The 19,825-nt window shown below is 34.4% G+C and overlaps 2 protein-coding genes across 5 annotated transcripts in view; one reads left to right on the top strand and one right to left on the bottom strand.

The window, feature by feature from the left end:
* tm6sf2a (transmembrane 6 superfamily member 2a) overlaps window positions 1-1,617 on the bottom strand; it is a 13,566-nt gene extending 11,949 nt beyond the window's left edge. Inside the window, exons 1-2 of the mRNA XM_039661175.2 lie at window positions 1,325-1,617; window positions 253-356 (exon numbers count right to left, since the gene is read on the bottom strand). Coding sequence (XP_039517109.2) covers window positions 253-356; window positions 1,325-1,416 — 196 coding nt within the window. The 5' untranslated portion in view covers window positions 1,417-1,617. The remainder of the gene's footprint in view (window positions 1-252; window positions 357-1,324) is intronic.
* A 1,340-nt stretch (window positions 1,618-2,957) lies between these two features.
* Window positions 2,958-19,825, top strand: part of sbno2a (strawberry notch homolog 2a) — a 50,797-nt gene continuing 33,929 nt past the window's right edge. Inside the window, exons 1-9 of one of the 4 annotated variants that reach the window (XM_039661156.2) lie at window positions 2,958-2,999; window positions 3,893-4,069; window positions 5,924-6,003; window positions 8,837-8,924; window positions 12,570-12,743; window positions 14,104-14,178; window positions 14,276-14,378; window positions 15,970-16,130; window positions 16,707-16,840. In XM_039661156.2, coding sequence (XP_039517090.2) covers window positions 3,950-4,069; window positions 5,924-6,003; window positions 8,837-8,924; window positions 12,570-12,743; window positions 14,104-14,178; window positions 14,276-14,378; window positions 15,970-16,130; window positions 16,707-16,840 — 935 coding nt within the window. In that variant the 5' untranslated portion in view covers window positions 2,958-2,999; window positions 3,893-3,949. Of the gene's footprint in view, window positions 3,141-3,892; window positions 4,070-5,923; window positions 6,004-8,836; window positions 8,925-12,569; window positions 12,744-14,103; window positions 14,179-14,275; window positions 14,379-15,969; window positions 16,131-16,706; window positions 16,841-19,825 lie in introns of all 4 variants that reach the window. The other 3 variants (XM_039661155.2, XM_039661157.2, XM_039661154.2) reach the window with 3 other exon arrangements.

Raw genomic sequence — 19,825 nt, 5'->3', positions numbered from 1 at the left:
CTCTCCCGTACTTTTGCACACGTTTGCACTTATGGAGGAATTTATATCTAGTCTGTAATATCTAATGTGATTGTCCTATGTTGTTTTTATGAGTACCATAAGTAATACCATACAAAAGGACTATATTTTGATGTAGTCATGTTGTTTTTATGTAGGCCTAGTACATGGTCCTGGAGCAACGCTGTCTCGTTTCATAGTTTACTAACTGTATACAACTAAACGACAATAAAAAACACTTGAACTAGAACTTACCATAGAAGAGAGGGTCAGTAGATGTTTTACTCTTGACACTGAGGTTTGCCAGGAGGAATATCGTTGTAAGAACCGCGATGCCTATAGCCAGTATAACCTGTGGACTGAACGAGAAAACATGTCGTTTGAAGCATCATAAACGATTATCAATGAGGTCATATTTCTCCCCGCCAAACAGATTCAAAATGTATAATTTTAAATAATGTAAACAAATAATGCTTATTTTAGGACGACATGTATCTCATATTATTGTCAAAGCTGATTTCCATTCAATTCTTATGACTGTTAGGGCCTATATACAGACAATTTTATTGTATTAGACTTAAAATGCTGCAATACACTGAAAAAAAATATTGATGGTTTAACTTTAAAAAAGTAAGTAACCTGGTTGCCTTAAAATTTTAAGTTCATTGAACTGGAAAAAGTGAGTTAATACAATGAAGGAGATTAATTTAACCATCAGAAACTCAAAATTATATATTATCTGAACTAAATAAATTATTTAAGTTGACTTGACAAAAGAGAAAATGTTGTGATTACTACACTGTAAAAAATATTGTTGGTTTAACTTAAAAAAGTAAGTAACATGGGTCGCCTTACAATTTTAAGTTGATTGAACTGGAAAAAGTGAGTTAATACAATGAAGTAGATTAATTTAACCATCAGAAACTCAAAATAATAAGTTATCTCAACTAAATAAATTATTATAAAGTTGATTTGACAAAAGAAAATATGTTGTGATAACAAATCTTGAAAATATTTTTTTTACAGTGTGTATAAATTACATTTAATTTTTAAATGTAAAACATTCACATGCTATAAAAGTAATCTTTTTCTGCATTGAGAGATTTTTGAGGGTGAAACTGCCATGAAATCATATCATAAAGATATATTCTTGGGAGCTTCAGTGCACTGTGAGCTCAATGATCAGATCAGCTCTTGAGTTTGAAACAGAGGTTGGTTGCCCTCTTTTGGCAAAATGAAGTAGATAAAACCTCATAAAACAAGTCGCACTTCTACAAGTTTGCATTGCTTAATGTCAATGCAATGTTAAGTAATGACGCAAACTTACTCTTGTAAGAAGGACACATGGTTGATTGTGTAGAGAATTAAAGGTGCCGTCAGAGACAGAAGAAAAACACTGATCTCGGGAGGAAAATCCATTGGAGAAATCAGGAATCCACAAAAATATATCCTTGAGCAAATATATACAGGCAATCTATATAAAATAGCGATTAAAATAAATATCTAGGAAGTGAAAAAAAACATCTTCTGTCTTGATTTCGCTGAGGTTTCGTCTCTGTGGCAGTGTGTGTCGTGTCGTTTATTCAGCACTGATGATGATGATGATGATGATGGAATCAACATGAAATCAGGTCAAACCTTCCAAAGTCCGCGGACTATGAACTATAAACCGCCCATATCTGAAAGAAAGAGTCCCGTCGATAAAGAGGCGCAACCAGCCAGCTATTTGAAGGTGACATGATTAGCCTACATTGTAGGCTACTTCAAATAGCCTACCGAGTAAATAATATGAACGAAATGTACTTAAAGAGTTACGGTTAAGGTTTCGTTTAATTACTTATATGCATAATTTACTGTTTTACTATAGTAAGTACATAACCTTTAAAATAAAGTGTTTTAGTGTTCTAAGAACTTTTTACGAAACATGTTTACATTTTTTGGAACGTTCATTTTGAATGTTCTCTGAACGTTCTAAAACAATTATTAACATTTAAAAAAAAAAAAATGTTAAAAAAGAAGACCGTGCAACTAAAACGATTCAGAATGAACTATTTTTGTGCAAACATGTGAAACATTATAAGAGACCATAGCTTACAAAATACTAGACTACAGTTACTAGGCAACAGTAAAAAAAATTTGATGAATTGGTATTAGTCTCTATTGTGTTAAAAAAGAAAACAAACAACAAATAACTAAGGCACAGAAAGCAGTTTACACTGTAAAGAATTGTGATTAATGACATGTTTACATTGCTTTAACTTCACCAAAATAAGTTAAGCAATTTTCAACTTTTTTTAAAAAATAATTTATACAAGATTCAACTCATTTTTAAACTCAGTTTAATGTAATTCAAATCGAAATATGAATTGAACTAGCTACTTCAAAATTTAAGGCAGCTACTTTTTAAAAAGGCCTATTAATTATGATTTCAGTACCCACATTTATTAGTAATATTAATAAATTATGTTTTTATTCGTATTTAGATGGCTAGGTTTAGAGCCTCTGTGGTATATTTTAAAATACAATTTATAAACAAGGGAACTAGTAAACCAAATGAGTTATTTCCTTAAATCGATAATTATTTATTTATTTATTTTTATTCTAACTAACAAAGTTAATACAGTCAGAATTGCAATATATACAAAATTGAGAAAACAAAAACAAGCAAACAAAAAAAAAAGGGGGGGGGGGGCTAAACATTATATAAAAACATCAAAGGATTCACAAATCGAAATAGTTTTAATTGCTTTCTTATTGTGGGAATGAACGATAGTTTTGATATATAATTGCATTTCTTTTTCAAGAACCAAAAACAAAGGTTTGGTTTTATTGTACTTACATGTATGTATATGGAATTTAGCATAAATTAAAATTAAATTTATAATATAGTATTCTTTCCTTGATAAATTTACCTAGCGTCGCGAGTGCGTTTGTGGATCGGCGATGACGTCAGCGGAAGAGTCGTCTTTCTTTTAGAACAAGATGGCGACGTCGACCAGGAAGTAGGTAAACAACCGTACAGGGGTACAAAAATATGGATTAACCCCTCCAATACACCTTTACCGATCGAGAAAAACCCAGATTGAGTGGTCGTTAGTGCTCGTTGAGGGGTTTCGCGAAAAGGGGGGTTTATTTAACGCTCGGTGAGTGAGTTTTCTCTCAGGTTAGCATGTTAGCACGAATCAAACAATAGCGCTCCATTGAGTCAATCAGAAAAAACACACAGACAGCTGATAAATTCGAGTATAAATCAATTAAGTTAGTCTACAATAATCAATACAAGCTGGGAATCCTATTAAAGTGGCGTGTTTGAGAGGCCAGTGCTGTTTGGTTGATGCTTTTCAGTTTGACATACGCTCAGACAGATTATTTTTAGATAATCCCATGTATGTTTAAATGTTTCTATTTTGATATCGTCTGTTTTATTAAGGGTGGATGTGTGGCAGGTTGTTTTAAAGAGGTTAAAATAAAGCATGCTTACTATATAATTCCCCTCAAACTGTCACATAGACGAGGCCTCTATCACATATTGAATATATAAACACATTAACATATCTGCCTTGTATTGATTCATAATCATCTATCTATATGTTATCTTTTATCTATTTTCATCTGGTTAATATACATTTTTCAATTAAGATATATCTGGTTGTTATGATAATAACATAATTTCTTAATGGAAACGCTTGCATTTAATGAGAAAAATGCTAAATAGAAATGTGTTTCACTAGTGGTCTGTATGCGTGTGTTTATCTGTAGCTCGTAATTTTTATCTTGTTAGTAATCACCGACAAATCAGTAGCTGGTCTAATAAATCCGGAAGGTTGGTAATAAGCATTGGATGCAGAGATTATTAGTGATGATGATTACACTGACTGATCTCTCAATCTCTCAGAGATGGCTGAAGAACGACGGGGGTTCGACTCGTAATCATGTTTCTTCTCGGAGCCTGATGCCCATTCTTGCCACGTCTGTTGTCATGGACACGGAGGACTATCTGCACCCTGAGGACCCTCAGTTGGGGAGCCCGAAGTTCAGCGCTCCCAGTCCTCCTCTCCCAAGTTCCATGGAGGTAAACACTGGAACTGTAAATGTCTAAACTACCATGCAAATTTTACATTAAGACGCACTTTATTGTAAATGTTATTTTTTACCTCTATACAAAGAGTCTCGGACTAAAGGTCTGCACATGTTTGACCTTGACCCCCCCACCCCATCTCATTACAATGCAAGCTTGTAACACATAGTATAAAATAATAAAGACATAAAGAATAATATGAATATCTAATAAAAAGAATTATAATAAAGTAAATATAATAAATAGAATAATATCTATTTATCTATCTATAATGTATATATGAAGAGTTCAGATGCAAAAGCCTCTAAGTGCCATTTGAAATTTTCTTCTAGAATGATCATTTTTATCAAGCTTGTATATTTAAGTTCAGTGATTTCACGTAAATGGCAATGATAATTACCTTTTAATTGCCATTTAAGTGAAAGTACTGAACTTAAATATACAAGTTTGATAAAAATCATCATTAAAGAAGAACATTTCAAATGGCATTTAGAGGCTTTTGCATCTGAACTCTTCATATATATGTAAATTAGGGATGCACCCATGTATCGGCCAATAATCGGTATGTCCCTGTCGCCCTATTGTTACAAAAAGCAGCCGATGATCAGGTCCAATTTACCATTTGCTAAGAGTTTGATTGACAGGTGATTTGACTAATCATAATGCCAAATCCACCATTTTTTCAGACAAACAAATCAGATAGGAGAGGTAGTAGATTAAAGTCAGTGGACTTGAATTTAAAAAATGGCGTATATTGGCGTCTTTCCGCGGTTGACGTTGACCTTCTGATGTTCATTTATGTTTATTTCCATAATTAACAATAATCGCAAAGAGCTTTAATAAACAAAGTTTTAGCTTTCTGTCCATATCACAAAAGTCAATCAATAAATCGCGTTTTGACACTCTTAAATGTGAAGTGACGAATTTTTAAAAAAAAATTTTCATACATTTTTTTAAATTGAATTTTGAAAACGACAGTGCATGTCTCATGTAATCTCTAAATCAGTGTTTTAATCGCGGAAAGACGTCAATAAAACCACTTAATGTTGCATTTACCGTAGGAAAGTTAACCAATGTTCACGGTTAATTAGTTAGCTGTAAAAACACTAGAGAGGAGCTCATGCATGTATTTTTGAATGAATTTGTAAAGGGAAAATTACCTTATGAGCTGTATACAAACATTTCAGTTTTTATTTTAAATGTAATTAGTATATCTGAAAATAAATAGCAGTTGAATATAATAGTTTGGGCTTTGTTGGGATCCCTATAGTTTACTGCATTAGTTATGAGAGATTTTTTTTCCTATCGGTATCTGAATAATTGAGAAATGTGGTATCTATGCATCTCTAATATTCCCCATTAATTACAAAAACCTAAGCCCAGAGCAAATTGAACTTGAAGTTACATATGAACAATTCTCCTGATCCTATCAGGCTCGGGTTTGGTAACATATGTTGAACTCATTATACTAGCCTGTTCGGAGTCTACTTGCTGCACTTTTTAATGTCACAGCATGGCATTTTTCCAGTTTTAAACTGTCTTCTTCATAACTATTACTCTAGTTGGTCTCGAACCTTGTCTAATATGGGACGGATATGGAGTGCGTCAATGGTAATCATCCTTCTAGAAACAGTTGCTTCACATCACTTGGTTTATGGTTGTTTATTTGGTGAACTGTTAGTCTTCACCATGTATGTGCATGATTTGTGTCGGGTCTCACCATGTCCATATGAGTCACTAGTTCATTTTTTATAAATATTTGGGTTAATGGGTAGTATCTCTGCTGAACAGTGTTTCCAAATGGCCACTTCCTGTGTCAAATCTGCTGTTTGTTTCCTGTTTCCCTAGAATCAGCTGTATCCGTCTAACTCATGGGCGTATTCACAGCAAACTCAATACAACCAGCACTATCCTATGCAATCTGGGAGGTGAGTTATGCACACTGTACGTCAACAAGCAAAAAAAAATAAAAAAATATATATATATATATATAAAAAACAAGGGCTGTCATGATTCCTTGATTAAGTTCGAGTACTCGATAAAAATAATCCTCGATTGTAATTTACCGGCAAAATAACACATTCAATGGATGTGAATCCTTGAACCCCATTATTAGACCACTTTCAAAAGGTTGCATGATATAAAAAAAACCTTTTTAAAAATATAATATGGCATTGTGCGCACTGCATGTTTCAGGTTCTTAATTATTTGCATGTGTGTAAAACAGTTAACTAACAATAGGACAACAACATGCTATGACCCTTCTCAGTTTAATCTAACGCAGTACATGTCATTTGTTTTAATTATTATTTTTTAAAGTAGAATAGAAGAGGAAGTGCTTCCGAAAATTATGCAATTAAAATGTGCCTTATAACGTTAATCATTTATAAACCTAAATCGACGCTGGAGAATTCATCAATATTTTTCTAAATATGCAAACTGTTCATCGAGATTTCAAAATGTAAGTGTAAATGGTAAATGTATTAAAGATAAAGTGGACATTTTAATTAGGGATGGGCAACGATTAATCGCATCCAAAATAAAAGTTTGTGTTTACGTAATATATGTGTGTGTGGTGTGTATAATTAATTTGTATATATAAATACCCACACATGCATGTATATATTTAAGAAAAATGTGTTATTATTATATGAAATATCTATATTCATATATAATATTAATTGTGAATAAATATATATAAAATATATACATGCTCATATTTCTTAAGTATATGCATGCAAGTGTGGGTATTTATATATACAAATTAATTATACACACCACACACACATATATTATGTAAACACAAACTTTTATTTTGGATGCGATTAATCGCGATTAATCGTTGCCCATCCCTAATTTGGGCAATATTAAACTCGGATTTGACCTGCTGTAAAGTGTAACAACAACAATCACCAGGCATTCGTTATAATACATAATGTACATAAATTGATTGTTTTTATATTATGGATATTCCATTATGTATTTTAACAGTATTGTATGTTTTAACAAACCAGAGCCAATTATTATTGCCTTATTGTTATTATACCCATGTATTTTAAGTCCTTTTAATGGTAATTGTTCACTTATGTCTATTTTTATTACCTCAAATAATCTGATTAATCGTCAAAGATAATCACCCGAATACTCTCTTACCTAAATTATCTCTACCGACAGCCCTCATTTTTAACAGGTTTGCGAATGGTTCATTATATATTAGTAATAATATATTGATAAATAAATCTGTCGTTTAATTTATGAATTAATTAGTGCAGTGAAGATCATTGACTGAATCAGTTAAATGACTCACTGAATCGACTCAGATGACCTTTAACTGTCTCTCATATGTTTGGTGCAGTTTCCAGTTATAATATTGTGGTGCATTCTGATATATTGAACATGTGACACATGTACTTTATCGTGAGTTAGTTGATGATACCAATCCAATGTCTATTTATAGATGTAAACCTGGTGGTGCTGTTCATATATCAGAAATCTGATATGAAGTACTCTGAATTTATCTGTATTTCTAGCAGTGTTTAGGTATTGACTAGGGGTGGCACGGTTCACAAAACCCACGGTTCGGTTTGTATCACGGTTTTAGGGTCACGGTTTTCGGTTCTGTACGGTTCTTGTTATTTTTTCTTTTAATCTTTAACACTCCAGAAATGTACTTCAGCATGTGATATATAGCTTAATTATCCACACTTTAGGATACAGTATTAAAAAAATATATATTATATTCATGCAATCATGCACAAACTGAATTTCACTCTTTGACTTTAAGCACATTTTTGGACTATCTCAGAGGAAAGCTAGGTGAGATTTAGATACAGCAAGAGAGAAGAAATTGACATGCTTTTTGTTTATTTGGCACAAAAAAAAGGAGAATGTGTATCACTAGAACAAGTGCATTTTTATCACATAAATCTTATTTACACAAAGAAATTAACTTTCATGTATCAACTGCTAACTTTTGTAGCTCTTACCAAAATTCTATATTTTAAAAGAAAAATAGAGGAACTCTTAAAACACTGTCTTTTAAATGTCAATATACATGAAACCTCATTGCCTATAGATAATATAGCTATAGCAATAGCAAAGGCCATAAACATAAAGTGAAATTTAAGTTCAAGCTCAACACAAAAACAGTACTATCAACAATGCTTCTATTCCCAAAATGTGAGGGTACTTTTTTCCACTTAAAATTAAAGTGCAGGGTTTGGAAACGTATTACTGAAGCTCTTATCTATACATAAAGTGCCACTGTAGTTAAATTAAAATATCATAACATGAAATCCAAAATGTTCCCACACACCGGACTTATACCATAGACTTATACGACGCTGGCGCATCCTCCAACTCCCTCATCTCTCCCACTTTCCATTTCTCCGCGTGCCGTGACCTGCAGCGCTCCATGATACTCCACTTTTACTGGCTTGTTTATTAACTTGAACCGGCGCTGCACAGAGCGATCGTTAATGACATCAAATACCGCGAAAGTGATGAATGCATACGGAGCCGACTCGCGCTAGACTGATGTTATTCAACGATCGCTCTGTGCAGCGCCGGTCCAATTCGAACAAGCTTATGTCGCGCGAAAAGAAAACACACGTCACATACGGGCACGAGGTTACATTGCGCATGCGTCGAACCGTGAGACGCACACACGCTCCGAACCGAGACAAGCGAACCGAACGGTTCGGGTGTTTTTTCATGTACCGTGCCACCCCTAGTATTGACCTTTCTCCACTTATTTATCAGGCAGCTCCAGCCGAACCCGTCCTCTGTGAATCTGGACCTCTCGGACATAGACTTTCATGACCTTGTGCGGAACGGAGACTTCTCCCAGGTATGAGCAGATCACGTCTTTTCTTGCTTCAGAAACAAGCAATAGTTTATTATTTTTCCTCTTTTGATACTGACTTAGCTCTGAAATCAATGATGATCTATGTATCTGCCTGTCCATCTTGTACTTTATGGACTTTTAGTAGCTGTGAATGGATAGGAAAGTGGGACGATCTGTAAATGCCGATAACGCTGTAGGCCTGACATGAACCTGCATCTCGCGACTGACGTGCTTTGACCATTATTATTTTTAATGAATAGCTTAGCCTGCAGGAGAATGGATTAATCTCAAACCTACAGCTGAACAAAGCTGTGCTGTTGAACATGTAGGTGTGATTAGCACAAAAGTTTCTTACATTCAGGATAAAAGGGCAGGTTTGAATCGCACAATCATTATGATGAAGCTGTGCCATTTTAAAGGAGTAGTTCACTTTAAAAAAAAACTTGATAATTTACTCCAAGATGTCCATGTCATTCTTTCTTCAGTCGAAAAGAAATTAAGCATTCCAGGATTTTCTCCATATAATGGACTTCAATGGGGTCCAAAGGGTTCAAGGTCCAAAAGAGTTTCAGTGCAGCTTTAAACGACACCAGACGATAAATAAGGGTCTTTTTCTAGCCAAACGATCGGCCATTTCGTTCATTTCGTTGAATCAACCAAATGACTCGAAAAAAGATTCGTTCATGCGCATCACAGAACAGAGCAAGGCGAGCTTATAAAACTTCAACTTTTTTATTTATTTTTGAAATGACCGCTCGTTTCGCTAGATAAGACCCTTATTCGTCGTCTGAAATCGTTTAAAGCCCTTTGAAGCTGCACTGAAACTCTCATTTGGACCTTGAACCGTTTGGACCCCATTGAAGTCCATTATAAGGAGAAAAATCCTGGAATGTTTTCATCAAAAACCTTAATTTCTTTTCGACTGAAGAAAGAAAGACATGGACATCTTGGATGACATGGGGGTGAGTAAATTGTCAGCAAAAGTTTTTTTTTTTTTTAAAGTGAACTAATCCTTTAAGCAGTTTAGCACAGCGACAATGCCTTTTGTGTGAGGGATGAACTGAAAGTGAAATGAAGATCTTTCTTTAATCAAAACATTTTTTGGTTAGTTTAACTAACAAACAGCTTTGAAATGTTTAGTGTTGCATACTGTGACCATTTATAAATAGTAGGCATTACAGTATGTACTAGACCATCTCTGTGTGACGCATAATATGGAGGAAAACGTTCTCTGTGTTTGCATAAGAACATGTGAACTAGTAAGGATAGATTGTTCAGATCTTATCCACATCACTATCGCTGCCTGCATTCAATCATACGCTGTTTATACATGGCTCTTCAGGCACATTTGCATACTATTAAAGAGCCACACACCCCTGAAAGCACATTACGGTAAAATTAGGCTTGGACACAAAAGCCTAGTTTCCTGAAAGAAGACCACCACACCCCAGAGCAAACACTGGCATGATTGTATTCGAGTTTGTATGAGTGAATGTGACCTGTGTGTCAGTGTATCTGTCACAGGTTTTGCGTGTAATGAACTTCTGCTATCAGTTCAAGCTAGTGTTTTGGTCTTGGCACTCAGTCAGACGCCTATGCTGCAGTTTGGAGCTCAGCGCTCAGGACCCGTGCTAAAGGTACAGCTTAGGTTTGGCTAAATACGTCTTATTTTACAGGAGTTTTCATGTTAGGCTGCTCGATGCGTTAAGATATTGTTGTTTTTTCGATGGTTGGGACTTTTTTTTTTTTAGAAATGTGTTGTGACTTTGATTTTAAAAGGTTTCAGTGTAGATGCAGGTCATTTGATCCACCTATCGCTGCGAGTTTACTTCTTTTATTACGTCTGCTTCTACAGATATCACTTCTGATGTGTTTCATCTCTCGTTCTGAACTTCCTCCCTGTACTTTTCTCCTCATCCCTTTCTGTCCTGCAGAATTTACTGTTATTATTGACTTTTATCTCGGTTTCACTCTCACAAATGGAGATAATACACAACTGGGTGTCGGAAAAGACTAGGTTCAGAATGATACAAGGCAATTTCATCATCTTTTGACAGCCAGAAATCATTTTTTACAGAAATATTCATCCAGTAGAGGCACTTTCAAGAGGCCGTAGTACAAAGTTACAGTATCTAGAATGGACGTTCATTTGATTGTTGAAGGATTATAGGTTTGTGTAAGACTCTACCTGTTCTGTACCTTAAGCTTGAGTTGAAGTTTACTGTGTAATTGAGATCTGCACTATCAAAATCATCAAGATTTTTTATTTTTATTTTGGCCATTATACACAATTACATAATAATTATCAGTGTTTCCCCTAGGATTTTTTTGTGGGGGGGGGGGGGGGGGGGGGGTCGGGGGGAAAGTACACTACACTACCTGCTACTGTAGCGTAGCGGGCATGTCATATTTTTTATTATTAGACATCTAAAAGAATGTATAATAATTCTAATAATGTATCATTATTATTTTTTTATTATATATATATATATATATATATACATATAGAGATAGTTTTTGCTGGTAATAAAATTAAGCCATAAAACACTAATTTTATCATAAACTTTTTGTCAAATAATGTGCTGCACAATGAGCTTTACTGTTAAAACATGGATTATTCCTTAAATTCAGTTTTGTTTCAAAAATGCATAATTTATTCGTATTAGTGTTAGTGTATTATTACATCTGGACATTTCCTATTTCTACTGTACAACAGTGATATATTTCTGTCAAGTTAAACCGAACTTTTATTTTGACGGGTTGCCGTGAAGCCCTTTTGAGTTTCTGTGTGTTTGTCATGATGATAGTTTCTCAAATGAAGTGGTTAAATGATCACATAGTGACTTTCAGAGTGGATCTAGAGCCTGGAGAGGAGGTTCAATCATTTCTGTCTTCATATAGGCAAAAAAACAGCGCAAGCATCACATGTGCTTCAGTGTGTGTGTGTGTGTGTGTGGTAAATGAAACTGCGCGCCGGCTGCACCATTCATTCACACGGAACAAGGCAAGCAGGATTTGTACTTAAATAGTCTTTATGGTTTAATATTCACACACTAGTCTACAACGTGATTTGATTTCAAGTGTACTGAACTGCTTTCTATTTATTCCTCGAAAAATTGACAAATTCTGTGAAATTCCGCGTTATACAGTAAAATCCTTTTTATGACACGATTTCGTCAGCATTTTAGGGGGGCGGGGGTTGACTTATGGTGCTTTTGTGTGAAAACTGAAGTCCCTGTTTATTGTAATCGCATGGAAAAGACTGAACAAAGAAGGTCATGCACATTGACACACACACTTAAGGGCCTTGGGCATTAAATCCGAAATTTTCGTACGTTAAAAAAATAAATACGACCTCACGGTTATGTCAATCACGCTTACACACTGCCTCCGACACTTTCGCCCGTCATAAAAAAATTTAATTGGGTTTGATTTTCTTCGTTTTTCGCATCCGTAGCGAGCTGTTTGAATGGTGTTTTGACAATTCAGAGCCACTGAATCACAAATACAATACGAAAATTTCGGACTCGGTGTGCAAGGGCCTTTAGGCTAGATAACAGAATATCTAGAATGAAAAGCTGCTGTGTGTTTTCCAGTAAAATGATGTAAGTGACTGAAGTGTCAACTTTTTATGGTTGTTGTTTTTAGGATTTGCCATGCATAGAGGAGCTGTCCAACACATCGCTGTTCTCCTCGCCATCTGAATCTCTGTTGGAGTATCCAGACCCTTCAGGATTTGGCACTGAAAGCCTGGCACAGTTACCCGCTGAGGGCACCGTGGCACAGATGTGCTGGGATACACCTGGACACAGTCAGAGACAGGTATTTATACACTGGTTTTTTCTCAGATATACATTTTTCAGCCATTTTCACTGGTCCTGCCACAGAACTCGATAACTATCCGCACGCTTGCATGCATGTTCTTAAACTGATTATTTAAAGGTGCATTTCTGACCGAAAAAAATTTCTGTTTTGAAATTTTAAAAATCACAGCTTCATCGGAATGTTATGAAACTTGGTGACTTTTATGGCATTATGTATGTGAATACAAAAAAAAATTGAGGTCATGATCTGAGCATGCTAAGTGGTCTTAAAAAAAATAGTCACTCTTGTGGTCTTCGGTCAAAAATGACCGACCCATAGGAAATGAATGGGAAATTGACAAAAAAAAAATATACTCTGAATATTTGTACGTGCAATCTGCAAATCGGCCACAATTCTAAAAAAAAGTACACCGCAGGAAAGAGGTGACACTCTACAACATCTAGAGTACAAAACAGACACACCCACCCACACAAACACACATACAAACACACTTTTATACACATACACACCAATAAATTTTGATTACAAAAAGTATGTTTTGAATTTTTAAAAATCACAGCTTCATCGTAATGTTACGAAACTTGGTGACTTTTATGGCATTATGTTTGTGAACACACAAGTCATGATCTGAGCATGCTAAGTGGTCTTAAAATAGTCACACTTGTGGTCTTCGGTCAAAAATGACCCCTATAGGAAATGAATGGGAAATTGACAAAAACATAAAAATTCACAATTATTATTATTATTATTATTTTTTTTTTTTAAACATTTTTTTAAATAAAAAATCGTTTTTGAGATTGTATCAACTATATATTCAAACCCACCAAAAAAATAATAATAATGTGTTCAAAAACATCTGGGTCTGGAGAATTCACATGCCTCTCCATAGAGAGCTGTACATGCTATCTAGTGGTTACACCATGATTCTACGCTTTTTCTCTATACTGTAACCAGATGGTGCTAATTTTCTTCAAAAAATATTTTTTTTTCTGAAGGCCTAGACTCTATATTAAACTAAAATACTGTAATAATTAATAATTTTTTGAAAAAAAATAATATATATAAAGAAAAATATATATATTTTTCCATGGCAAAAATAGACCATAAATATTGCATAAATATTAATAAATTCAATCAAATTGTCTCAAAATACTAAATTGCAAAGAATAAATATTATAGAACAAAAATAAATTGCATTGGTTTTACTGGGATGGAGGAAATTTAATTTTTAGGTGTCCGGTCACTTTTGACCGGGAAGATGACAAGTGTGACTCTGAAACGAAGAGCACCTGAGGGTTAAACAATTGCACAGATAGCATTAGCCTGAGTCCATCTCCTCTGTGTCCGTGTTCTTCAGCAGAACCTGAGTGCGTTTCCGGGCAGGTTTGATGACTTCAGCGCGATCCTGTCCGCGTCAGTGGCGGGATTTAAGGTAGATTCTCTCCTTAGCTTTATCGAATACCCCATCCTCTCTATTTCATCACGTTTCATCATCCTGTGTTTTCTGCCTCCCTCGTTCATTTCTACAGCCCGCTCCTCCACCGCCACCCGAGGAAGAGGAGGAGGCGGACGAGGAAGAGACTGAGGAATTGGGGCACGCGGACACGTACGCCGAATACAAGCCATCGAAATGTAAATGGACAATGTCATATCATATCAATCTACAACTCGGGCGTGGGCAGTATGAGTATGGGCATAGTTATTTTAAAGCCTTTAGTTTAGTTAAAATTTACTTAATAATGTCCTATATTTTAAAAGGTATATTAATGGTATTTATATAATGGCAAATTGGCCAATTCAGAAACCTGTTTCAGTGTCTTCAGGTCATCAGCGCTTCATCTGCAGTGTAGAGAGAGCGTGTGCTCATGGTTGCCAGATTGCAATATAACAAAATACATTGATATTTTGATAATATATTGATATTGTAAATATGTAAAGCATTTGAGTAAAATCACATGGACAGAAAATTGATCCTTTAGTTTTAACAGAAAAGTTCTCATTTGGGGGTTTAAAATCTTGACATCTGGCAACCGCAAACATGAACGCTCGTAGTAGAGCAGTCAGCAATATTTTCTCTTTTTTAAAATGTTTTACTACATTTTAGTATTTTCTCATTTCGTACATTTTAGTATTGTCTCATGCATGTTTATATATTTTGCATTAAAGATACTAACACTTTCTTTTCTATAAATTTATTTTTTTTAAATAAAAAATGTGTACTGCATTAGACTTAACTGGGAATGGTCACATCAATTGCATATTGTTAGTTTAATTGCTTCTATTTCTCTCTTTATTAGTAAAGCGCTTTGAATAAAAGCTTCTTTAGTAATTAAATGTAAATAATGGTAAATTAACGATATTAAGATCTTAATTATCATTTTAAGAGGCCTTAAATATGGGACCGAAATAACAGTAACTGTGATAGGCAAGCGTATTTGTGTTGTACATTTAATACACACTGGTAATTCAAAGTGCTTTACATAAAACAAAATAATAATAATAATAATGCACCGTTCATGATTTTTCATGGCCAATTTTTTAATAAATTTTTTTACAAGCAAATTGGCTAATTTAGAAACCTGTTTCAGTGTCTTCAGATCATCAGCGCTTCATCTGCAGTGTAGTGCTCATGGTTGCCAGATTGCAATATAACAAAATATATTGATAATATATTGATATTGTAAATATGTAAAGCATTTGAGTAAAATCACAGGGACAGAAAATGGATCCTTTAGTTTAAACAGAAAAGTTCTGATTTGGGGGTTTAAAATATTGACATCTGGCAACCGCAAACATGAACGCCCGCAAACACAAAACTAATTTTTTTTTAGTTTTTTACTACATTTTGCAATCGTCTCATCTTCGTAAATCATATTGCATGTTGATATATTCGCTTTTATCGTTTACTGACCTTGGTGTCGTCTCGTCTATAAGTCCGAGATTCTCGTCCAAAATTTGCGCATGTTAAAAAATTAATACAACCTCATGTTTTGTCAATCAGGTTTACACACGCTCCCTCTGAAAGCCTTTTGACACTTAAAAAAAAAAAAAAAAAGTTGACAATTCGGTTTTCACGAAAATTTCACAACACTAGTTATTAATACACATACATTTCTACATTAGTCCATCATTCTGCCCACCCCTACGACAGCAAAAACTCAACTCGATTTCATATTTTGTGGTGTTTCCGTGTCAAACAAGCGCTCTGTTCACATGTGTGCAGCTACTATTGGAATCTCTCACCCTGACATCGTAGTGGAGACCAACACACTGTCCAGCGTTCCTCCTCCTGACATCACCTACACACTGTCCATCCCAGACAGCACCATTAACTCTGGCCTGCTCTCCGCCCTGCAGCTCGAGGCCATCATCTACGCCTGCCAGGTACTGTTATACTACTCTGTTATTGTCTGTTTCCACTCTGAAATGTTAAGGTATACTTTATTCCTAGAGGGAAATGATGTCACTGCATCACACAGGTGAAACTCGAAAAATTAGAATATGGTGCAAAAGTTTATTTATTTCAGTAATTCAACTTAAAAGGTGAAACTAATATATTATATAGACTCATTACATGCAAAGTGAGATATTTCAAGCCTTTATTTGTTATAATTGTGATGATTATGGCTTACAGATATGAAAACGCCAAATTCAAAATTAGAATATTGTGAAAAGGTTTTAATATCTGTAAGCCATAATCATCATAATTTATTGTCCCAGAGGGAAATTTGTCTTGGGGTCAAAAATACAGCCACTGCATCACATAAAACAAAATAACACAGTACAAAAACACCATAACACATGAATTAGTACAAATAGAATAGACTTTAATTGTCATTGTGCAGTTGAACCATACAGCGAAATTTGCTTTTGCAGCAATACTCACATTCATATACACACTCACACAAATAAAATAAGAATAATGTACGATGTAAAATAATGTGTGTTGGTGTTCTTCAGCAACACGAGGTGATTCTTCAGAACGGTCAGCGAGCGGGTTTTCTGATTGGAGACGGGGCTGGTGTCGGGAAGGGACGCACTGTGGCCGGAATCATCCTGGAGAACTTTTTAAAGGGAAGGAAGAGAGCACTATGGTAAACACACAAACATGTGTCCCTAACACGCCTGATGAGTCAAATGAGTTTGAACGTGAACCTTAAGGCCCGTGCGCAACGGATTATTGTGCATGCTTTTCGCCGACGTGTAACGCCTCGTGACTAAACAAAGGGCGCCAATGTGAGTATGCACACCGACGCGCAAAACGGCAGGCGTAAAAGGGTAATTTTTTTGGGATTAGTTTTGTCAGTTTACGCACTGCATTAAAAACTATCATGCGGAGGCGTATGCGGAGGCGAAAAAAAAAATTGAAGAAAATGAATTAACAAGTTCATTTTTCATGAAAAAAAATTGCTCTGTTTTTCTGAATTAACGAGTAAATTTTTCATGAGAAAAAATTTTTGCTCTTTTTTTCTCAATTAACGAGTTAATTTTTCATGAAAAAAAATTTGATCTGTTTTTCTGAATTAACGAGTTAATTTTTCATGAAAAAAAAATTTGATCTGTTTTTCTGAATTAACGAGTTAATTTTTCATGAGAAAAACATTTTGCTCTGTTTTTCTGAATTAACCACTTAACTGTCACCGTCCCACAGGTGGGACGTTTGCCACTATATTTTTAAAACAATAATATCTTAGTAAATACCTTAAATAATATTGACAAACTATATATCATTTGAAAGCTTACAATCTCTAGTTTCCATATTTGGTGACTGATTTTCAAAATATATTACAGAGGAGCCATAATTTATCAATATAAAACAAGAATATTTTCATACTCATAAGGCGTGTTCAGACCTTTATTTTAAAATAGCAGTAAACATGAAAAATCATGAAAAAATGGTAGATACCTCAGTTTGTTTTCATGCCAAAAGTTCAAAAGATAGAATCCATTCAATTATTTTGGAAAAAAAAGGTCTGAAAAGTTTGAAATATCAAGAAAAAAATAATAAATTCACCATTTGTGACGTGTCAGCTAGCTATGACTTACATGCGTGTTCTTTGTATGTGTTTCTTAGAGGTTCAATTCATATCAAAATCTGCCAAACTTCCCATGCTACTTCTGAATAGGATCTCTACTTCAGAAATTGTATGAAAATTGTGAAAATAATGGTTCATATCACTCAAAACACGAATGGAAATGCAGGCGCCCTTATATGGGCAGTAATGGAGTCTGATTGTGCCCTAGTGAAAAAGTTTGGTACTGCGCTCAAACAAAATCTTACTGAAAGCTCATTTTTTGAGATATCAACCTAAAATTTGAAACACAACTTGTTCAGATTTTTGGCTTTGATCTTTCTGACATTTTAGAGTAGCCCAGGTTTTGAAAATATATATTTTATGTAAAATATGAATAATTAATATTTTTACATTGTACATTTCCATAAACTCAAACTTCTATAACTTTTTTTCTGTTTCACTTTCTTAATTTATTTCACTTCTACAAAAATCTGCCAAATGTCTTCTTTAAAACAAGACCAATCATATGTCTATATTCCAAAGCATTCTTGAATTACAACCATTTATGTTCGAAATGTGCATTTTCATGTCTATTCAAAAAGGGGGGGGTGACAGTTAACAGGTTAAGGGGTTAATTTTTCATGTAATTTTTTTTTGCTCTTTTTCTGAATTCACGAGTTAATTTTTCATGAGAAAAAAATTTGATCTGTTTTTCTGAATTAACGAGTTAATTTTTCATGAGAAAAAAAAAATTTGCTCTGTTTTTCTGAATTAAGGGGTTAATTTTTCATGTAATTTTTTTTTGCTCTTTTTCTGAATTCACGAGTTAATTTTTCATGAGAAAAAAATTTTGCTCTGTTTTTCTGAATTAACGAGTTAATTTTTTCATTAGAAAAAAAATGTTTGCTCTGTTTTTCTGAATTAAGGGGTTAATTTTTCATGAGAAAAAAATTTTGCTCTGTTTTTCTGAATTAACGAGTTAATTTTTCATGAGAAAAAAATTTTGCTCTGTTTTTCTGAATTAACGAGTTAATTTTTCATGAGAAAAAAAATGTTTGCTCTGTTTTTCTGAATTAACGAGTTAATTTTTCATGAGAAAAAAATTTTGCTCTGTTTTTCTGAATTAACGAGTTTATTTTTCATGAGAAAAAAATTTTGCTCTGTTTTTCTGAATTAACGAGTTAATTTTTCATGGAAAAAAAAATGTTTGCTCTGTTTTTCTGAATTAAGGGGTTAATTTTTCATGAGAAAAAAAGTTTTGCTCTGTTTTTCTGAATTAACGAGTTAATTTAGAAAAACAGAGCAAAAAAAAATTCCATGAAAAATTAACTCGTTAATTCAGAAAAACAGAGCAAAAACTTTTTTTCTCATGAAAAATAAACTCGTTAATTCAGAAAAACAGAGCAAAAAATTTTTTTACATAAAATTATCTCGCAATTCTGAGATAAAACAGTAGATTTTTCAAGTGAATGCAATACGCCTCCGTACTATCCAACCAATGAGATTAGCTCTTTTTTTCACATGCCTTACAGTACTTGGCATTAAAGTAATAAATATTATGTCTATGGTACTTGGTGGCATTCAAGTCAAGTCACCTTCATTTATACAGCGCTTTTAACAATATACACTCACCGGCCACTTTATTAGGTACCCCATGCTAGTAACGGGTTGGACCCCCTTTTGCCTTCAGAACTGCCTCAATTTTTTGTGGCATAGATTCAACAAGGTGCTGGAAGCATTCCTCAGGGAGTTTGGTCCATATTGACATGATGGCATCACACAGTTGCCGCAGATTTGTCGGCTGCACATCCATGATGCGAATCTCCCGTTCCACCACATCCCAAAGATGCTCTATTGGATTGAGATCTGGTGACTGTGGAGGCCATTTGAGTACAGCGAACTCATTGTCATGTTCAAGAAACCAGTCTGAGATGATTCCAGCTTTATGACATGGCGCATTATCCTGCTGAAAGTAGCCATCAGAAGTTGGGTACATTGTGGTCATAAAGGGATGGACATGGTCAGAAAGAATACTCAGGTAGGCTGTGGCGTTGCAACGATGCT

Source organism: Pimephales promelas, chromosome 5, assembly GCF_988280905.1.
Source record: "Pimephales promelas chromosome 5, fPimPro1.hap1.1, whole genome shotgun sequence".
NCBI classification, from domain to species: Eukaryota; Metazoa; Chordata; class Actinopteri; order Cypriniformes; family Leuciscidae; genus Pimephales; species Pimephales promelas.
This window is presented reverse-complemented; position numbering and strand designations above follow the sequence as displayed.